Source organism: Heptranchias perlo, chromosome 14, assembly GCF_035084215.1.
Source record: "Heptranchias perlo isolate sHepPer1 chromosome 14, sHepPer1.hap1, whole genome shotgun sequence".
NCBI classification, from domain to species: Eukaryota; Metazoa; Chordata; class Chondrichthyes; order Hexanchiformes; family Hexanchidae; genus Heptranchias; species Heptranchias perlo.
The window spans coordinates 60,903,624-60,925,344 of NC_090338.1; the positions used below are offsets into that span (position 1 = coordinate 60,903,624).

The 21,721-nt window shown below is 42.6% G+C and overlaps 1 protein-coding gene across 6 annotated transcripts in view; it reads left to right on the forward strand.

The window, feature by feature from the left end:
- The first annotated feature begins 406 nt into the window (after nucleotides 1–406).
- The window catches only part of fam53c (family with sequence similarity 53 member C), a 79,619-nt gene continuing 58,304 nt past the window's right edge, over nucleotides 407–21,721 (forward strand). For 3 of the 6 annotated variants that reach the window (XR_010965698.1, XM_067996492.1, XM_067996494.1), the window contains exons 1-3: nucleotides 407–664; nucleotides 7,687–7,744; nucleotides 8,548–8,577. Coding sequence is in view for 3 of the 6 variants with exons in the window: in XM_067996492.1 (XP_067852593.1) it covers nucleotides 587–664; nucleotides 7,687–7,744; nucleotides 8,548–8,577 (166 nt within the window). In the remaining 3 variants the exon portion in view is untranslated. Of the gene's footprint in view, nucleotides 665–7,648; nucleotides 7,745–8,547; nucleotides 8,578–21,721 lie in introns of all 6 variants that reach the window. The other 3 variants (XM_067996493.1, XM_067996495.1, XM_067996496.1) reach the window with 3 other exon arrangements.

A 21,721-nucleotide genomic window follows, 5' to 3' on the forward strand; every position in this document is an offset into this window, starting at 1 on the left:
ATGAGTATGCTATATATTTGAGACAAACTTTCAAAGTACTTTCGTCCCCTGCTCTTCTCTGCCCTCTCTCCCCTCCCTCCCCATATCTTTTTTTGAGGGTAGAGTACTTGTGAACAAAAGTGCTTCCCTAAATTTCCCCACCACCCCTTGCTTTTACTACCTCTTGTTGAACTACCACTTGTTGAACCAGGGTTGCTGGAGTATATGTTGAAATTATGGGGAAAATCATCTGACTTGGTGCCTGATAATTCTGTACATCTTTCTATGCTCCTGGCACCAGAAGACCTCAAGAGACCTTTGAACTTGCTAGATTTGTCTGTGGCTCCTCCCTGTATGTTGATTTTTAACTGTATTTTAGAAATTGACGTGAATATTCCCCCCCCCCCCCCCCCCTTTACACAGGGCAATCAAAAGAATGGATTAAGAAAGTGCCACAGTGTCTTGCAACACAAGTTTAAGGTGACTACCTCCCGATGAACCCAGCACCACTGGAACCAGGAACATGGCAGAGTGAAGGGACGGGCGTTGCAGAGGGAAGAGCTCGGTCGCTTTTTCACAGCACACAAGGAAAGGCAGGAAGGTTACCATGGTAACTGTCATTACGGAGCAGCTACAGAAACAGAGTTTGGATGACCTGGCTTGTAAGGCCCTTAATATTAACCTGGTAAGAGAACCATGCACAACAGCTCCAGCCTTGTATTTTGCCATGCATGCGGTACAATGTGGTGTGTCTGAGTTTTTTCACTACCGCTGCTGTATCCTGCAGTCAGACTCACCCTGCTTTGAGAATTTTGCACATCTCCATTGTTAAATCCAGAGTATCAACTCGGCAACTCCACGGTGGCATAGCAGTCACCTAGGCCACTTTGAGCACGTCCTTGCGACTGACTCCAGGTGGTGCTGGTGAAGTTCAGAGAGCTGCTTGCCTGTCCAACACAATGTAAATAGAAAGCATTTATTTTTGAATTTATTTAAAACACAAAAGTTATCCGAATTGAATCTGTGGACTGGCCTGTAGTTGTCTATGGTGAAGAGAAGTGATAGAGCACTTTCGCCAAAAAGATCCATCTTTGGGTCACTGTGCACCATTCTGCCTGCAGTCAAGCGAATAACCAAGCAATCTGTCAACGTTTTGTAACTCCTATTGTCCACGGTGAGGCACATGGGTGAATTGTATTTCTCGGAGAGCCTCTGAAGCTTGATCTGTCAGATTGGAGAGGGATTTATCCACTTTTTCACTACTTTTTGCTTTCTAATCTCATCTCACTCCTTGCCATGTTATCCTGTTGTCTTGTCCTCTAGTATTCACACACTGTTATACATTGAGTGTGGTTTTCCACATACATGCATTCTTGGATGAGCTGAAGGCATGGATGATGAGCAACCCTCCTTCTGGTAATCTTTACTTCTAAAGTAGTGAAGCATTTTAATATAAAGCAGTTGTTTTGACAACTTGCTCTCTCTTCAGTAAAGCTGGCATGCATTCGACCATGTACAGCAGTGGTTTTGAAATTTCCTGTGTGGGGTATTTTTTGCATGGCCCGCTGCAAATATTGATACCCGAAAATACTGAAACACTCCTGGGGACCCCTGTTCTAACTTCCGTTAGGCAATGTCAACTACCCAAAAGAAGAGTGCCATTGTTGCAGAATGCATGTTCAAATTTGTATACAGCAACATAAATTGTGCTAGGAAGTCAATAATTAATGAAATACAGAAATCGGATTGGTCCCCCAGGATCCCTTCACAGCCCCTCTTTAAAACAAGCCTCGTTAAATCTTTCTTTCCTTCCTTCCCTCCATTAATGAGCTTTTCAATGATGGCAACTGTTTAGCTTCTCACTGAGGCTGGAATTCTCGTCTGCAGTGCTTGACCTGTTGGTGAAGCACTTTCACTGTGAGGGAAAGACTTGGCCTGGACTGAAAAGCCCAGTCTGTAGTGATGATTTCATCCATGTGGTAAATGTGTTAGTTTAAACACCAAAGTTCTGCATGGGTTTTTGCTGTTTATTTTTTTGGAGATAGATCTTGTGTTTGTGAAGGTGAAGTGCTAGGAGTGAAACATTTTTACGCATCTTGCATTCAGCACTTTGTAGATCTACGGTGAGTTAGCTGAAGATAATGCTTCCTTTGAACTGTTCCAGTGTGATTATTTTTTTCTTCACTTCACTGTTCAACAATATTGAATTTTGGGTAGTTGTCTGCTGTGGGCCCACACCAATTCCGAACTGGATTGACATCACCCTCCAGTCATTTATTTGTGCCCAGAGCCACTGGTTTACAGTGAGTAAACAAGTCACATTCTCTTTATTAGATGTTACTGAGTCAGTTTTACTTGCGGTTTGGGGATTGCATTCAGTGAATCCATCCATTTTTGAAAAACCAGTGACCTTGCCTATGGTGTACAAAGGGGCTAGGATCCCCTATAATAGCCATTAGTTTATCGGGACTGAGATGCTGCTTTTATTACACATGATTCATGGGTTTTTAGATATTTTGATATTCCACAATTGTCAACTTTTCTAACTAAAAATGGACAATCGGACATATTATCCTAATATTTAGCACGCAAGACTTTTATCCTATCTCTGGCTTGTATTTTTGAGCTTGGGTTATGCAATGCCTAATTACCTCATCCTGTGCAGATTTTAAAATTGGATTTTTGTGAAAAATCAGTAATGTGTTGAAGCTGTAATGCTTTTATCGTTTGATCTTGTGTTGATTGGGTCAGCCATTTGCGGAACCTTTGCTAAAGGTAATCATGAAATGTCCCTCCACCACCCTCGTGGCTGCAGGAGGAGTGTGCATGGTGGCAAGTGTCCTGGTTCTTTTTCCTTCATCCTGACTGGTGGAGAAGAAAACTGTGGTGTCCAACAGCCTAGACCTTTTACTAACCCCCTGACTGCAGAAGGTGTAGACTGCATAATGGCAAGCAGCTCTTCCCTGCCCTCTAAGAACATAAGAAATAAGAGCAGGAGTAGGCCATAGGGCCCTTCGAGTCTGCTCCACCAATCAATAAGATCATGGCTGATCTGTGACTTCAACTCCACTTTCCCACCCTATCCTCATAGCCCTTGATTCCCTTAGTGTCCAAAAATCTATCTGTGTCTTGAATATATTCGATGACCGAGCATCCTCAGACCTCTGAGGTAGAGAATTCCAAAGATTCACAACTCTGAGTGAAGAAATTCCTCCTCATCCGAGTCCTAAATCACCCACCTCTTATCCTGAGACTATGCCCCCTAGTTCTAGACTGTCCAGCCAGATGAAACAGCCTCTCAGCGTCTATCCTGTCAAGCCATCTAAGAATTTTATACATTTCAATGAGATCATCTCTCATTCTTCTAAACTCCTGAGAATATAGGCCCATTCTACTCAATCTCTCCCCATAGGACAACCCTCTCATCCCAGGAATTAATCTAGTGAACCTTTGTTGCACCCCCCTCTAAGACAAGCAAATCCTTCCTTTGGTAAGGAGACCAAAACTGTACCCAGTACTCCAGGTGTGGTCTCACCAGAGCCCTATATAATTGCAGCAAGACCACCTTACTCTTATATTCCAACCTCCTGCAATAAAGGCTAACCTACCATTTGCCTTCCTAATTGCTTGCTGTACCTGCATGTTAACTATGCAAGGACACCCAAATCCCTCTGAATACCAACATTTCTTAGTGTCTCACCTTTTCAAAACATAGTCTGCTTTTCTACTCTTCCTGCCAAAGTGGATAATTTCACATTTCCCCACATTGTACTCCATGTGCCACCTTCTCACCCACTCACTTAATCTGTCTACATCCCTTTGCAGCCTCTTTGTGTCCTCCTCACAGCTTACTTTCCCACCTAGCTTCGTATCGTCAGCAAACTTGGATACATTACACTCTGTCTCCTCATCTGGGCCTGAGGAGGGTAAGACAAGGACTGAGTTACTCACCACCATAGTCTTCTACAGTTGCTCTCTTTATTCACTTGCTGTGAAATAAAGCAACTTGAAAATTCGTATTTGACCTCACCTTACCTTGGTCTGCCTTCGAAAAGATCATAGAGGCACATGGGGGTATTTGCAAAAGACAGGAATATTCAGTTCAGAGGGAGTACTATTGTCACACCCCTGGATGATGCGATTGTATAAGTAGAAATTGGGCAGTGAGAGGCCCCTCTGGTACGTGAGGGGCATGGGATTCACATACAGGAGCAACTGACTCCACTGAACCAGAGAAAATATCTGGCAGAACTGAATTTGTAACTGTGGGGCATGTGTATTGATGACTGTCTATAGATTCTGGCATGGGCAAGAATAGGTAATCACTTATCCACAGTAAATGCTGCTTTATTTGGCTGCTCGGATATTTTGAGCTCTTTGTTGTGTTCAGGGTAACTGCAGAGTTAAATGCTTTTGATTTTCCACTAGTAAATAAACCTGTTCTGATAAACGACAAACTGAGCAATCAGGCATCCATTGGCGTTGGTCTTTGGAACATGGAACCAATGGATGTTAACCCCTTGAGGGCTTTATTGCTTTTTAAATAAAAGGGCAATGAGATTGTAAGTTAACGTTAATTTCCTATTCAATATGCAGTTAAGATCGGCATAAGAATTGTGATGCCCTGTTAAAATGGTTTACAGTTTGCTTCTATTGCAAATATGATTGTATCTTTTTCCCTGTCTTTTTTTTAAAAAGACAAAAAACAATCTAATTGTTTGACTTGAGTCTAACTAAGTAATTGCTAAATGTGGGTTTAACCTAATTGGAATCCTAAAAACACAAACATTGTCTTCAAGCTTGCAAAATAAAGATTCTGCCCCCCACCACCCTATGCCACATGGCATGTTCCTCATCTTTGTATTTAAAAAAAATATTAATTCACTTTTAGTTCACTTAGCCTGTCTCATTTGAGTGCACTGGTTTTTTTGACTTGCTGTGACTTCCTGCCTCCACCCCCTCACTGTTTCAACTCATCCTCAATTTTTCAGATTCCAAACATCATTTATGATTTTCACCCTTTTTAATCTAACCTGATTTGAGGCGAATAAACCAGAAGGCCAATTTTTTTCTTCTGTTTTATTCATGAAATACTCCCTAGCTGCTAGAAACTTGTTTTATTTTACTCTATCCATTAAGGTGTGGCCAAGATCAGGGAACTATTCTACCAGTCGTGCCACAGTACATTTCATTATCAATATTCTGTTGTACCTCCTCTTGACCTGCCTATATTGAATCTTCATGGCTCTTATGCCACTAATTGGAGCAGGAGTCACTGAACTAACTTGTCCTCATGGATGCTTCAGCAGCAGTCTCACTTGGGATTTCTATTGCTACTTTGTGACCAACTGAAATTTGGTTTTGGTTGCGCAACCAAAACCAATCGGGGACTGCCACACCAGATTAGCACAGCAATAGACACTGGCTTTACTGGTACTGCCTGGAATCAGCCATTCAGTAAAGCTCACCCACCACCACTGTTGACTTGAGATATAGTATCCCATGTGTTCTGCAAATGTAACGTATGTCAACATGTTGTAACCAAAGAACAATGGCGATTATGCAGAGAATTTATTTTGTTGACCCAGTCCTTTGTTTTGCATTCTCTACATGCAGTAGGAGTGTAGCCTAGTTTGTTGGTTTCCCCAGAACCAATGTTCTGAGCATTGATGTTTTTAAAAAAAACATCATGACTTTGCTGATATTCAATACCGCATGTCATCTTCTATTCTGTCATCCTATTAAAACCCCAGGACCTGTACCACTAAGCTGCTACTTTTACTCCTTTTTAAATGCTTTTCTTATACCTCACTTTAGAACTTTCCAAAATTCTGGGACAAGGTCTCCAGCCTCTCTGCTACTTGCTAAATTTACCTTGGATTCAGACATCATATTCACATGGAATGGCTGCATTTTGTTTTCCATATTCAGAGCAAGATAGATGAATACAGCGAGTTCAAGAAATCCATCCATGAGCAGTCAGCCAGTGATAAATACACACTAGTGCCCATTGGTGTTGAGGAAACGCTGGCTTCCTACAGTGCTGTGGCCTATGGCATCAGTCACTGCTGAGACAATGCCTACATACATTGGTTCTGAGAGCCCCCTTGGTGCCTAGAGTTCATCGATGCCAATTCTGTGTAAACTGAGGGCAGATTACACCTGATCCCTCCAAAATGGTATCGATCAGTCTCTGACAGTGACCCCTCAGCTTAAGGGTTCTGAAGCAAGCCTAGTTTTCTGTTAACTACCAGATTATACTCCACTGGGGACAGTCAAAGTGTAAATACTCCCATGAGGGACATTTGAAGGTGTCCAAACCCATTACATAAAATAAGCACCTTGAAATGAGCCTGGATTTGTACTCCCAGCTCCCCATCTCTACTTGGTTCCTGTTTATCATTTTCATTGAAAGTTCCTCCCTCTGAGAGATCCACAAGCTCTTACTGTAGGAAGAAATATTTGAGGAAAAGCAGTGTCCTTCCATGGGCTATATGCCAGGTAACCACACAGGACACTTCATGAACTCCTGAATATAACTATTGATTCTGCTGAGTCAACAAGATCCTGCTGGTACCTGGGCCGACTATAACTCCACAAGCAAGAGGTGTGCTTTAGAATGTTTCCATCTTCTTGCGGTCGTTGGAAACTGCACAGGTGTGGAGGTAAAAACCTTAATTAATTGCCAGAAGATGCATTGTTAGACTGATCTCACATTGGAAGCCTTCTTCTGGATCTTACATAGACAACAGCAGATGTTTTTATTCAACCACAAGATTCCTTATGGTTGGATCCTTATGTGATATAGTCATTGACCTATGCAAATTATCAGCTCCAAAATGAACAGTATCCATAAAAGACTACAATGAAACCCTTGTATGGTACATGCATTTTAAAACTGATGAATTGGCATGGAAAGTCCACCCACAGAAAATGGCAACCTAGCCATCGTGAGTTCAAATCCCACAATGGCAAGTCGTGAAATTAAATTCAATATAGCTGGTAATTTGGTGGCTAGCATCAGAAAAAGAACTATGGAAGTTGTTGGATTGTTGTAAAAACCCAACTGGTTCACTAATTTCCTTTAAAGCAAGGGAACCTACCACCCCTACCTGGTCTGGCCTACTTGTGATTCCAGTCCCACACTATGTGGTTGACTTTTAATGGGCAACTAGCGATGGCCAATAAATTCTGGCTTGGCAGCATCGTTCCCTATCCCAAGGACTCCATTCAAGGGCCCCTTATAAATATATACTACTTCAGTATCCTGTGGACTGTCTGTTCGGGTTGACTTCATTATTCAAATGATTTGTATCCTCCACTCATCACAATTTAATCCATATGTCCTGCAAGGGTGTAGTGTGTTTTTTTTTGGGGGGGTGGCATTAGTGTTAACTGATTAGTTTCAGTTTAGCTTCAGCTTGTAACACATTGGTACGATGGTGCATTTCCTGGTCTTTACACACAATAGGAGTAGGCGACCACATGCAACCTTTCTGCAATGTCATGATGTTTGGTGCTTCCTCAGCACATGGTTTTCTCAGAACCTATCTAGCTAGGCTACTTCTATGTTGTGTGGAAGATGCATATTATTTGAAAAATTAGTAGGTAAGCTATCTCTTCCTGGTCAGTAAACTTTTTTTGATTCTTTACTGGTCCCTTGTGACAGATATTGAGACCTATCTCCCTTCATCTTTGATCTTTCAGCCCCTGCCTGAGAACACAAACAAAGGTGGCTGCTGGAACCCGTACCGGTTCGTACCAGGTAGGTGCGCTTACTTGACTCTCTGCTACCGTACCTAGCCTATATTTGTAGAGTTTTTATGATCTATGAAAAGGTTGATCTTCATTGCTTCCCTTCAGGATTGTAGCAGGCTTGTTATCCGAGCAAGGATGCTGTTTAATCTGAGACCGGAACAGGTCACTGCATTGCAGTTGTAGCAATGACCACAGTTTTGTGTAATTCTTTTTTAAGTTTACGAAAACTCTTTGTTTCCCCTCACTGTACAGGACTTCAATTTTGAAATCTAAGGGAAGGGCCCAGGCCCATGGTACAATACAAAACACCACCAATGTTAAAGAGCTGGAAAGAAATGAATAGGGAAGTAGCGATTAGTTAACGCCAAGCTTCAGTCTTAAAAGCCTAGGAATTGTAGGAGAAAGGGAAGATTGAGGGAGGCAGAAAGTTCCACAGTTTAGAGGTCCTGGGAAAGAAGTAATTAGATAAGGACTTGCTAGATCATGCACGTCCTGTGGGTGGATGACCTGTTTCCAGGTGTTCACCAATGCCACTCTTCAGCTGGTACCAAAATGGCATACATCTGTGCACTATAGCGGTGGAGCCAAGATTAGGAACACAGCGGTCAGGTGCGGGGTCAAACTGGAGTCTCTGTTCTGTGGTGCTACGAGTTGGTTTTGCAATGTGTTGTCCAGTAGTGTGGAAAGTTCGTCTCCCCACCCCCCTAACTATATGCAAGGTTCAAGCACATAAAAAAAATGCTGTAGGATTAAGCCTCTGATTCCAGTGCAAACTGTGCTTTAAAAGAGTGGGTTTATGTTTTTTTTCAGATGTGCTGCCTCTTCACTTAAGACCAACGGGTAGGTAGTGCTGTACTAGTTTGCTTGGTGAGCAAGTCTTAATGATGTCCTTTAAGTTGCAGAATATATGCAGGGATTGAAACATATTATCATAGCACTCAATAGCTGACAAGCTATGGTCCAGTTTTTAAAATTCTTTTAACATCATAAACATTTACTTATTGTACCTTGCAGAGATATGATGAAGGCTGTTAGTGAGAACTCTGCACTAGGACCACATTGCTCCCTCCCATACACATAGTATTGTCTGCACATATGCACTGGCATTGGATTGCATTCAGAGGTCAGTTACAGGTTACTGATCATGGCCTGGTTGACTAATTTTGTGCTGTTGCTACACACCTTGTTCCTTCGTAGATTATCTGCAAAAAACACTATTCTGTAAATGTTTTAAAATAGTGTTAGTCCCATGTATTTATGCAGACTGGGTGACACATTGAATTAAAGCCTAACCCTTTTGCGTTTTGGGGACTGGGTTGGAATTGGCCCAGGAAGATGGAAAAGTCCTCTGTCTGACTACCATTTTGGGCCAGAATTTACTGTAGCCGACAAACGAGCGGCAGACTTGCCCTTGCCCACACTTTCCATGAGCTTTTGCACTGGAAGTTGCTGTAAGTTAGAGATCCCAATAGCGCAGTGCCCTCTACAGGGCATCTGGGACATGTGTGAACAGGGCAAGCAACTGTGTATCTCCTTAATCAGTCAGATTGAAGAATCGTTAATGAACAGAGCAGAGTCTGAACCGGGAAATATAAGTTAGAATAGTGAATTCAATGTCAAATCAGGTACAGAAAGCGAAATAAAGAGAGGGAAAGAAAGATTGGATTAAGAGACAGAAAGAAAGAGTAAATTTAAATTGTTTGTTTTTTTAAAATCTCCAGCAACAATTAAAAGCTGAAGGAATGAGTCAATTTTCAGTGCCAGAGAGGTTGTTTGGCAAATTAAGACATATCACGCTATTAAAAAGGGTACTTAGACTGAAAAGGAAAAGCCCCAACTTTCTGTGACGAGTTTAGTCCATACAGGAACTCCACACCATTCAATATATTTGAGTCAGACAGCGAGATGCTGTTTTCGTAAAGCTGCGGCGGAATTGTGCTTCTCTGACAGCAAGTTCCGGATTTTCACGTTTAATTGTGCATCTGCCCTTGCCTGAAGTGGCTGTCCAATTTGCGCATAAGTAACAGTGAGTGCCATTAGCCTCACCGTTATTTTTACAGTAAATTCTGGCTGTACTAACTTGACAGCTGACCTTTTGGAAGATTACTTATTCCTGCACCCATTCCATTTTAATTTATGATAATTAAAATACCCACTAATTATCATCCAACGTGTCTCTGATGGACTTTTATTTTGTAAAAATATAGTTTCCTCCCAGCTTGCTGAGTTATAGCAATTGCCAGTTTTCTTTGATTTCTCCAATTCTCCCATTGCACAAAACAAAATCTCCTTTTTGAATAACATTGACCCTCCCTTAATAATACTAGTATTTTTTCTTTTCCCATCTCCCAAATTTATTTCTATCCCATATTTTGAATCTGGCCATAACTATCCTCTGGTTCTAACCAGGTCTTTGTTAGGCCAGTTGAAGCTGCCTTTTGTCACATGATAACCTATAGATCCCTTAGTCATTTTGTTTTTGTGGTTTTTATGTTTTAAAGCTGCCCTTCAGAGACACCGTAGGAGCAGGCAGCTTGTGCAGTATTCCTCCTGCAGTCACATAATATTAGGCAGTGGAGTAGTAGGAGGGTGCTGGAACTTGCTGTCCAGGCGCTGAGTTACAAGCTTTGAGCTTCCAAGTTTTAAAGCTGAAAGTGTGGAAACAAGGGAATGGGAGTACAAAGACACCAGGACATATGCAGTTGTCTTCCTTTCATGAAACTTACAATTGAGATGCATATAATTTCCCTCACAGACAAAGGTACACCATTTGGCAGCCAAGGCAGGACTGATGGAAAGGGATATGATGCCTTTTCTCCAGTCACAGATTGACCTTTTCAGCTGGCTTTTAAAGACAGAGTCTGATTGTCATTTTAAGTTCTATTGAACATTTTCATTTTTAGATCTTCCTCTTGTGGTGTGTTTGTGTCTTTTTCAATTTTTTTGACTTGGTTTTTCAAATGGCAAGTCCTGATGATGACAAGATATCAGATGGGAGGAATTACTGAGCCCAACAATGTTGGGGAAGTGAATTAACATCAGTAGAGTCGGTCATTGCAGGGTGCCTCAGAGGTGTGTATGTTGCCATTGTTGGGCTCACTAACTCTGCTTTATTCCCCAGCAATTGAATTTGATCAGCACTTGCTGTTTTAGCTTTTTTTTTAAAAAAAGTAAAAGTTGATACTAATTCTTCACTTTTCATGTTTTTTTAAATCAAAAAGTGATTCTTGGGGACTGGATGGTGCACTGGGTTAGACTTGCCTCCCAGCTCTCTGACTTCGACTTCGATCCAGCCCAGACTGGATGGAATGAAAATCTCCTTTATCTGCCAAGCTGTTAAGGGTCCAACTTCTCAATCTAGTTCTTAATAGCCGTAGACTCTCAGTACAGCACTATCCCTGCTTGCCAATCTCACTGAGAGGCTGCAAGGATGGCTAGTGTGCGAAAGGGAAAATATTACACTGGTGCATTAGGGAGTGGTCTTCTGAGTTTGAGGCTGGGGCGCACCACTCTTTAACTGACCTGGAAGTAGCTGAAGAGAAAACATCTGAAGCTAGAGACAAGTGGTGCTGAAAAGATCTAGAGTCCAAGTAAAATGAATACATTGTCATACATTCAAGATTTAGTGCTTACTTGAATGGGTTGCAAGAGAACAGTTACTGATAAAGCTCTGTACCTCCAACTGGGGAATAGTGTGGAGTGTAATGTGTGTCTGTGCTGTGGTCAGTAGTTGATGGCAATGCACTTGCACCCGTATGATGAGTTGTGCATGCTGCGTGGGAGAAGTTGCTGGTAGCTACTGTCTGCTTAGCAAGGGTTCAAATCCACACTTCAGTTGTCTCATGACCAACTAGTGACTCCATCTTCGGGGTGGGGGTATGTGGGTGAAGGTAATTGCGGTGTCTGAGTTGAGTGGGATCGAATGGTCCTAAGGGGACCTCCTTTGCTCCCGCTAACTGCAAGCCAAAGCCCTAACCAGCAGTGTGATCCCAGCTGGATAAGCAGTAGGAAGATTATCAGTGCAGTCTTAGCTACTCAAACATTTACAGTATTCCTGCACAAACTTTGGTTCCTCAATTCTTGGTTCTTGCCAACCTGCACCTGGTTTCTGGGCTTATCTGTGTTCCTCTGGGGAGAAGATGTGTATTCCTCATCAGGCAAACACAAGCTGCAACTATGTAAATTTCTCAGTAGCTTGGTTTAGAAACTATTAAGAATGGTGATGGTTTCCAGACATATCTAACTGAGCCAACAAAAGCAGGGGTTACTGAATACTGATCAGGAATAAGAACTTTGGCTGATTTTCTTTCTCTCCTTTTTCACCTCCACTCCCTGTCCCAGGTGTGCTGAGGCCAATTGTAATGCCCATATTGGTACCCCAGCTGAGATTCGCCAACTCTGCACGCATTGGGAAACAAACCTGGGACCGTCCTGGTCTTTCTGCCTCAGCTACTTGTATCCTTAACCAACTGAGCCATTGGGAGAACACCAAGATAGTTTTATTAACTGAGATTTTCTTGATATGCATGCGAAAAAACGAGCAACGGATTATTTTCAGCAAATGCCTTTTATTACTTGTGAAATGCTGATTTACTGCTCTCATTTCTCTTTCTCCTCCTTCCCCTCCCCTCACAATACAACAACCCAGAGGATACCAAACGAGCTGTGCTGCGTTCCAACATTGTTGCTGATCCAAGCACTTGATTTGTGTTTATCTGATTAATCTGTATTATACAGACTTGTGTGTAAAGAAGGTGTGGCACCGGTGTAACTTCCTGTGGTTGGAGCAAGCAAGGTGGTTTTGGATTATTAGGGGCATTGGTGTTTAAAATTGACAGGGCTGAATAATAATGAGGAGGCAGAGTGGTCAGGGCGCTTCATTGTCCCAAGAGAAGGGGATTTCCCCTGCCCCTACCTAATTCTTGTTGCGGAATTCTAATTGAGAAACTGTATCTCACTGTCATCCTGCTTATTGAGCTGTGGTTAAAAACTGAGTGATTTAGATATGAAAACCAGTAAGATCACATCAAGTTCTATCTATAGAAATGTGTGCATACTGGAGGAAGTGAAAGCTCTTATTTTGTGAAAAGTAATGTATTTGCAAGCATATGTTTTTGACAACAAGCACAGGCTTGGCAAAGTCTTGGAGAATAGTTTGCTGAAACAGAAGACATCATCCACCCTGGTTACATGACCCAAATTTGAACGTGTTAATGGCAGTTGCTGTGTTGAAACTGCTGCTGTTGAGGCTGTTAAAACTGTGTAAAATATGGACTTGATTTGACCGTTGCTCGCTCACTCTCCAAACACTTGGCTGTATGGGATAACTGGTTGGTAATGTCTTCTGCAGAGGGAATGGTCCTAGAACATGGAATATCCAGAATTTGAGATCAAGTGAGTGAAATCCCAATTGTGCCTGATGTAAGATCTGCCTTTCATAGAATAGGGAAGCACATCATCTTCCTTGTGCTGGACAGATCAGCTGCAATCCAAGAAGAAAGCTCCACAATTAGGTGGGATACAAGCGCAGCAATATCAATAGGCTCACAAGCATCATACATGCAGAACTATCTGAATCTTTTTGCACATTAACACCCTGCACTTGTTACTGCGAGATCTTCAATGCAGCCCTGCAGTGGTGGCTTCAGCCACTGTCTCCTTTGCAATAATTTGCATTAGAGACTAATGCCACCTTTTGTAGCGTGGGAAGCTCACTTGAGGAAAGTCTAGGTGTACAGAACATAAAATCCTGCAGGTGATACCTGACAGATAAACAGGGACTCTTACATCGAGCAGTGTATGCTTGGTCTTGAAAGGCTGAGTACACAGCAATGTTGTGAAAATATAGACTGACTTTGTGACTGCCCTGCTGTTAACAAGTGAGGCAGAGTTGGCTCATTGGACTTTTGCCTCAATGCGATGAATACATACCCTGATGCGAATTGAATTCCATAAATCTGTGGGCTGTGCCACTAGCAGGGCCACAGAATAAGATGGCGGATATCTACCTTCATACCTCTTCTCCAAGGCCATGTACCATTTCTCAACTGAAAAGGTGATTAGTTAACCTTTACCAGATTTCTGCTGTTCTGCCAAAAGTAAAAAGAAAAGGGGGTAAACCATCTCTTCTCGTCCGTCCATCTCTGAGCACCGCATTAACCAAGAAAGAGGGAGGATATACATTTATATAGAGCCTTTCACGATATCAGGATTCCCCAAAGCGCTTTACAGCCAATGAATTACTTTTGAAGTGTAGTCACTGTTGTAATGCAGGAAACAAGGTCCCACAAACAGCAATGAGATAATGACCAGATAATCTGTGTTCGTGATGTTGGTTAAGGAATAAATATTGGCTAGGACATTGGGGAGGACTGCCCTGCTCTTCTACGAAATAGTGCAGTGGGATCTTTTATGTCCACCTGAGAGGGCAGGCGGGGCTTCAGTTTAACGTCTAATCTCAAAGACTACACCTCCGAACTGCACTAAAGTGTCAATCTAGATCATGTGCTCAAGTGTCTGGTGTGGGACTTAAGCCCACAACCTTCAGACTCCGAGGCGAGAGCACTACCACTGAGCCATTGGCTGATGCTCTAACAGTCTCGTAGGACAAAAGTAATATTTCTTTAATTTTCATCACTTTCCCACCCCCCTCCAACAAAAATATAAAACCAATCCTCCCTAACTAGGATGGCTAAACAGCCTAGCTCACTATTGAAGGAGTGAGTACTCTATATTTTGTCACTAAGTAGTCCCCAGTCCTGAAGACTTTCCCCCTCACTCTAGCTTCTTAAGGATCTGGCCTTGATCAGCAATATGCCATCCAGGAATTGTGTTTGGAGGCATCAGCAGAGACTGGGTTTTGATGGGATGCATAAGCCCCAACACTGTTCCAGTTTGTATACAGTTTTAAAAAAACATCAAACAGCTCATATAGCTGAACTTAGAAAATTCTGCATTTCACTGGTCTGAAGCTTCCAGTACAACACAACACAAATTAAAACAAACTATACACCTGTGATGTACCATCTGGGTCCAGCCACATTTATCATTTCACTACAACCTTTGCTCACTATAAAAGTGAAACTATAAAGTCAAACTTTTGATAAAGCTCCTCAGGAAACTGTGCCAAGAGCAAACAGATCTGTGCTTCCTTCAGTTAAACCAGCACCTGCCTTTTCCCTTGAACCGTCAGCAATACTGATCAAGAAATCAAGCTAATTAGGACTCTGGAAATGGCTGCTGGAGGAGCAGTAAATGGTTTAGGGGGGGTGGGGGAAGCTCTCCACTTTTCCTTTCAGATTTCTCCCCTATCTTTCGTGAAAGCAGCAACTCTAGCAGGTGTATTGTCCCGTCCCCCCAATCCCTTGTTTTCGTGCAGAGTGAGTAAGCTAACAGAGCTTGTAGGAGAAAATTGGGAGGTGGGGGGGGTCATCACAACAGAATCTGACTCACTGTCCACACAACTACGCTTTCAGCAAAATGGTGATCAGGAATAGGAACCTTAATGATTTTTTCTCCTTACCCAGAGATCCAGCAGCCAATTGTAGGCACCCAAAAAAGAGACTAGGAATGGAACCAGGATCTTCCTGGTCTTTTGAAACTGTATGATGGATCTAGAGATGGATACATAGCCACTTCAGTGCAAAGCTGGAGCAACCCCCTCATTGAAAGGAGAACAGCTAAAATTCAGCTCTTTAAATTCATTGGGCTCTCAAAACTTGCAGGCAGATCAGAAACTAAAAGCTAGTGGACAGGTACAAAAAGTAATCATGAAGGCTGATGGAATGTTGGCCTTTATCTCAAGGGGACTGGAATGCAAAGGGAAGGAACTGATGCTTCAGTTGTACAGAGCTCCGATTAGACCCCATCTGGAGGACTGCATTCAGTTTTGGGCACTACACCCCAGGAAAGATATATTGACATTGGATGGGGTGCAGCGCAGATTCGCCACAATGATACCCGGGGTTAAAGTGCTATATTTTGACGAAAGGTTGCATTAACTTGGTTTGTATTCCTTTGTTTAGAAAGTTGAGGGCTGATCTAATTGAGTTGTGCAAAATGATAAAAGGATTTGATAGGGTAGATAAAGAGAATCTATTTCCTATGATGGGGGAATCCAGGGCATAATAAAATTAGAACCAGTGCATATCATTAGCAGTTTGTAACTATTATGAATTGCATCACTCGGGCTGGACTATCAGTTTGGGCAACAAGAGAGACCCGTTGAGGTATTGTCCCAACAATCTGTGACAAGCAGATCGTAAGAGACGTGCTTCAGCTAAATAATGGCCATTTTATTTATTTTTGATACATTTTTGTACTAAACTATCTGAGGCAGGTCAGCTCCAAGGAATTGAATAACATTTGCACCCATTATCATGAATTTACAGGAAAGGTGCAGAACAGGTTAGATGCAGAGTAAAGCTCCCTCTACGCTGCCTTAAGGTTAGATGTTGGGTTGGTTTACTCTGCCAAACACATGCTCCAACATTAACCTCGAGAGTTGTCTATTGTCAGCTGTTTAGTGTAAACTTTGTCTCCTCGCAAGTAATTTCAGAAGGTTGTTTGATCACGAGGGGGCATCTGGATGCCACAGACCCATTGTAGTGATCAGGAACAAGAACCTCTTACTGTGTTCTCCCCTTTCCCTTAGCTGAGGGGTGTTGGGTTCAATTGTAGTATCCAAACATCTGAGCATAAACAGAACCTAGGATCTTTTGTGTGTAAATCCCAGCACCATACGATGCATTTACCCACTAATGCCATTTTAAAAAATGGCTTCATGCGATGTGGGCATTGCTGACAAGGCCAGCATTTATTGCCCATCCCTAATTGCCCTTGAGAAGGTGATGGTGAGCCGCCGCCTTGAACCACTGCAGTCCGTGTGGTGAAGGTTCTCCCACAGTGCTGTTAGGTCAGGAGTTCCAGGATTTTGACCCAGTGACGATGAAGGAATGGCGATATATTTCCAAGTCAGAATGGTGTGAGACTTGGAGGGGAACGTGCAGGTGGTGGTGTTCCCATATGCCATTGAGGCAATTTGAATTTATACAGCACCTTATTTCTTTTATCATCATCATCATCATCATCATCATCATCATCATCATCATCAACAACAACAATTTGTATTTATATAGTGCCTTTAACGTAGTAAGACGTCCCAAGGTACTTGAACACCTTAAAGTGATTTACATACAATTACTTTAAAGTGCAGTGACTAAGCAAAGATTCCACAAATGAATTTCCAAAGCTGTTGATTGAGTGAGGAGTGTTGACCAGGATACAGGAAGGACTCCCCACTCTACTTCCAATACTGCCATAGGATTCATAAGCAATAGGAGCAAGAGTAGGCCATCCAGCCCCTCGAGCCTGCTCTGCCATTCAACAAGATCATGGCTGATCATCTACCTCAATGCCATTTTCCTGCACCATCCCCATATCCCTTGATGCCTTTTATATCTAGAAATCTATTGATCTCTGTTTTGAATGTACTCAATGACTGAGCCTCCACAGCGCTCTGGGGTGGAGAATTCCAAAGATTCACCACCCTCTGTGTGAGGCAAAGGAGGAGATTGCGGGGGCTCTAACACATATATTCAGAACCTCTCTGGCCACAGGGGATGTGCCAGAGGACTGGAGAACCGCTAATGTAGTACCATTATTCAAGAAGGGGAGTAGGGAAAAACCGGGGAACTACAGGCCAGTGAGCCTAACATCAGTGGTAGGAAAATTATTGGAAAAAATTCTGAAGGACAAAATTAGTCTCCACTTGGAGAAGCAAGGATTAATCAGGGATAGTCAACATGGCTTTGTCAAGGGAAGATCATGTCTGACTAATTTGATTGAATTTTTTGAGGGGGTGACTAGGCGTGTGGATGAGGGTAACGCAGTGGATGTGGTATACATGGATTTCAGTAAGGCCTTCGATAAAGTCCCGCACAGGAGACTGGTCAAGAAGGTACGAGCCCATGGAGTCCAGGGTGCCTTGGCACTTTGGATACAAAACTGGCTTAGTGGCAGAAGGCAGAGGGTGATGGTCGAAGGTTGTTTTTGTGACTGGAAGCCTGTGGCCAGTGGGGTACCACAGGGATCTGTGCTGGGGCCCTTGCTGTTTGTGGTCTACATTAACGACTTGGATATGAATGTAAAAGGTATGATCAGTAAGTTCGCTGATGATACAAAAATTGGTAGGGTGGTAAATAGCGAGGAGGATAGCCTCAGTCTGCAGGACGATATAGATGGGTTGGTCAGATGGGCGGAACAGTGGCAAATGGAATTTAACCCGGAAAAGTGCGAGGTGATGCACTTTAGAGGGACTAACAAGGCAAGGGAATACACAATGAATGGGAAGACCCTAGGCAAGACAGAGGGTCAGAGGGATCTTGGTGTGCAAGTTCACAGATCCCTGAAGGCGGCGGAACAGGTAGATAAGGTGGTAAAGAAGGCATATGGGATACTTGCCTTTATTAGCCGAGGCATAGAATATAAGAGCAAGGAGGTTATGATGGAGCTGTATAAAACACTGGTTAGGCCACAGCTGGAGTACTGTGTGCAGTTCTGGTCGCCGCACTACAGGAAGGATGTGATCGCTTTGGAGAGGGTGCAGAGGAGATTTACCAGGATGTTACCAGGGCTGGAGCGCTTCAGCTATGAAGAGAGACTGGGAAGATTGGGTTTGTTTTCCTTGGAGCAGAGGAGGCTGAGGGGGGACATGATTGAGGTGTACAAAATTATGAGGGGCATAGATAGGATGGATAATGAGGAGCTTTTTCCCTTCGTTGAGGGTTCTATAACAAGGGGGCATAGATTCAAGGTAAAAGGCGGGAGGTTTAGAGGGGATTTGAGAGAGAACTTTTTCACCCAGAGGGTGGTTGGAGTCTGGAACTCACTGCCTGAGAGGGTTGTGGAGGCAGGAACCCTCACAACATTCAAGAAGCATTTGGATGAGCACTTGAAATGCCATAGCATACAAGGCTACGGACCAAATGCTGGAATATGGGACTAGATTAGACTGGGCTTGATGGCCGGCGTGGACACGATGGGCCGAAGGGCCTCTATCCGTGCTGTATAACTCTATGACTCTCTGACTCTGAGTGAAGAAATTTCTCCTCACCTCAGTCCTAAATGGCCGACCCCTTATTCTGAGACTGTGACCCCTGGTTCTAGACTCCCAAGCCAGGGGAAACATCCTCCTTGCATCTACCCCGTCAAGCCCTGTAAGAATTTTATTTGTTTCAATGAGATCACCTCTCATTCTTCTAAACTCTAGAGAATACAGGCCTAGTCTACTCAATCTCTCCTCATACGACAATCCCGCCATCTCAGTCTGGTGAACCTTCGTTGCACTCCCTCTATGGCAAGTATATCTTTTAGGTAAGGGGTCCAATATTGTACACAATACTCCAGGTGCGGTCTCAAGGCCCTATATAATTGCAGTAAAGACATTTTTACTCCTGCACTCAAATCCTCTTGAAATAAAGGCCAACATACTATTTGCCTTCCTAATTGCTTGCTGCACCTGCATGTTCGCTTTCAGTGACTCATATACAAGGACACCCAGGTCCCTTTGAAGATCAACATTTCCCAATCTTTCACCATTTTAAAAAATACTCTGCATTTCTGTTTTTCCTACCAAAATGGATAACTTCACATTTTTCCATATTGTATTCCATCTGCCATGTTCTTGCCCACTCACTTAGCCTGCCTATATCCCCTTGAAGCCTCTTTGCATCCTCCTCACAACTCCCTTTCCCACCTAGTTTTATGTCATCAGCAAACTTGGAAATATTACATTTGGTTCCCTCATCCAAATCATTGATATAGATTGTGAATAGCTGGGGCCCAAGCACCGATCCCTGCGGTACCCCACTTGTCACAGTCTGCCAAGCTGCAAAAGACCCGTTTATTCCTGCTCTCTGTTTTCTGTCTTTTAACCAGTTCTAAATCCATGCCAGTATATTATCCCCAATTCCATGCACTCTAACTTTGTTCACCAACCTCCTGTGTGGGACCTTATCGAAAGCCTTCTGAAAATCCAAATACACCACATCCACTGGTTCCTCCTTATCTATTCTACTAGTTCCTCAAAGAACTCCAAGAGGTTTGTCAAAACATGATTTCCCTTTCATAAATCCATGTTGACTCTGCCAAATCCTATTATTATTTTCTAAGTGTCCTGTTATCACATCCTTTATAATAGATTCTAGCATTTTCCCTACTACTGATGTCAGGCTAACAGGTCTGTAGTTCCCTGTTTTCTCTCTCCCTCCTTTCTTAAATAGTGGGGTTACATTTGCTACCCTCCAATCTGCAGGAATAGTTCCAGAATCCATTGAATTTTGGAAGATGACAACCAATGCATCCACAATCTCTATAGCCACCTCTTTCAAAACCCTGGGATGTAAATTATCAGGTCCTTGGCTTTATCAACTTTTAGCCCCATTTATTTCTCCAGTACTATTTTTTTACTAATAATTTTTTTCAGTTCCTCATTCTCGCCAGACCCTTGGTTCTCTAGTATTCCTGGGAAGTTCTTTGTGTCGTCTTCTGTGAAGACAGACACAAAGTATTTGTTTAATTTCTCTGCCATTTCCTTATTCCCCATTATAAATTCTCCCATCTCTGTAAGGGACCCACATTTGCCTTCGCCAGTCTTTTCCTTTTTACATACCTAATAGAAGCTTTTACAGTCTCCATTTTTATGTTTCTCGCTGGTTTACTCTCATATTCTATTTTTCCCTTTCTTTATCAATTTCTTGATCCTCCTTTGCTGAATTCTAAAATGCTGCCAATCCTCAGGCTTTTTCTGGCAACTTTATATGCCTCTTTGATTTAATACTGTCTTTAATTTCTCTTGTTAGCCATGGTTGGACCACTTTTCCTGTTGGGTTTTTGTGCCTTAAAGGAATATATATTTGTTGCAAATAATGTATTAATTCTTTAAATGCTAGCCATTGCCTGTCTACCGTCATACCTTTTAATGTAGTTCCCCAATCAACCACAGCCAGCTTGCACTTCATACCTTCGTAGTTGCCTTTGTTTAGATTTAAGACCCTAGTTTCAGATTGAACTACATCCGTTTCAAACTTAATGAAGAATTCTATCATATTATGGTCCCTCTTCCCTAAGGGCTCCTTTGGCACAAGATTATTAATTAACCCTTTCTCATTGCACAATACTAGATCTAAAATAGCCTGTTCCCTAGTTGGTTCCTCAACATACTGATCTAGAAAACCATCTCGTATACATTCCAGGAATTAGTCCTCCATGGTATTAATGCTAATTTGGTTTCCCAATCTATCTGTAGATTAAAGTCCCCCATGATTACTGTATTACCCTTGTTACATGCACTTCTAATTTCCTGCTTTATACCATGCCCTACATTACCACCACTGTTTGGCCTATGAACAACTCCCACCAATGTTTTCTGCCCCTTGCTGTTTATTAGCTCCACCCAAACTGATTCTACATCTTGGTCTTCTGAGCCAAGATCCTTTCTCACTATTGTACTGATCTCATCCTTTATTAACAGCCCGACCTCACCTCCTTTTCCTTTTTGCCTGTCCTTCCTAAATGTCGAATATCCTTGATATTCAGTTCCCAGCCTTGATCATCCTGCAGCCACCTCTCTATTGGCAATTAGATCCTACCCATTTACTTCTATTTGTGCCGTCAATTCGTCTACCTTGTTGCGAATGATGCGTGCATTCAGATAAAGTGCCTTTAATTTTGCCTTTTTAACATTTTTTCCTATTTTGACCTTATTTGCTGCTGGCCTTTTGTTTCCGCTGCCTTCCAATTTCACTTACTACTTTTCTGCCTTCCACTTCCACCTTTGTTACTCTCCCTTCTGAATCTCCTCTCAAGTTCCCATCCCCCTGCCAAGTTAGTTTAAACCCTCCCCAACAGCACTAGCAAACCTCCCTGCAAGGATATTGGTCCCAGCCCTGCTAAGGTGTAACCTGTTTGGCTTGTACAGGTCCCA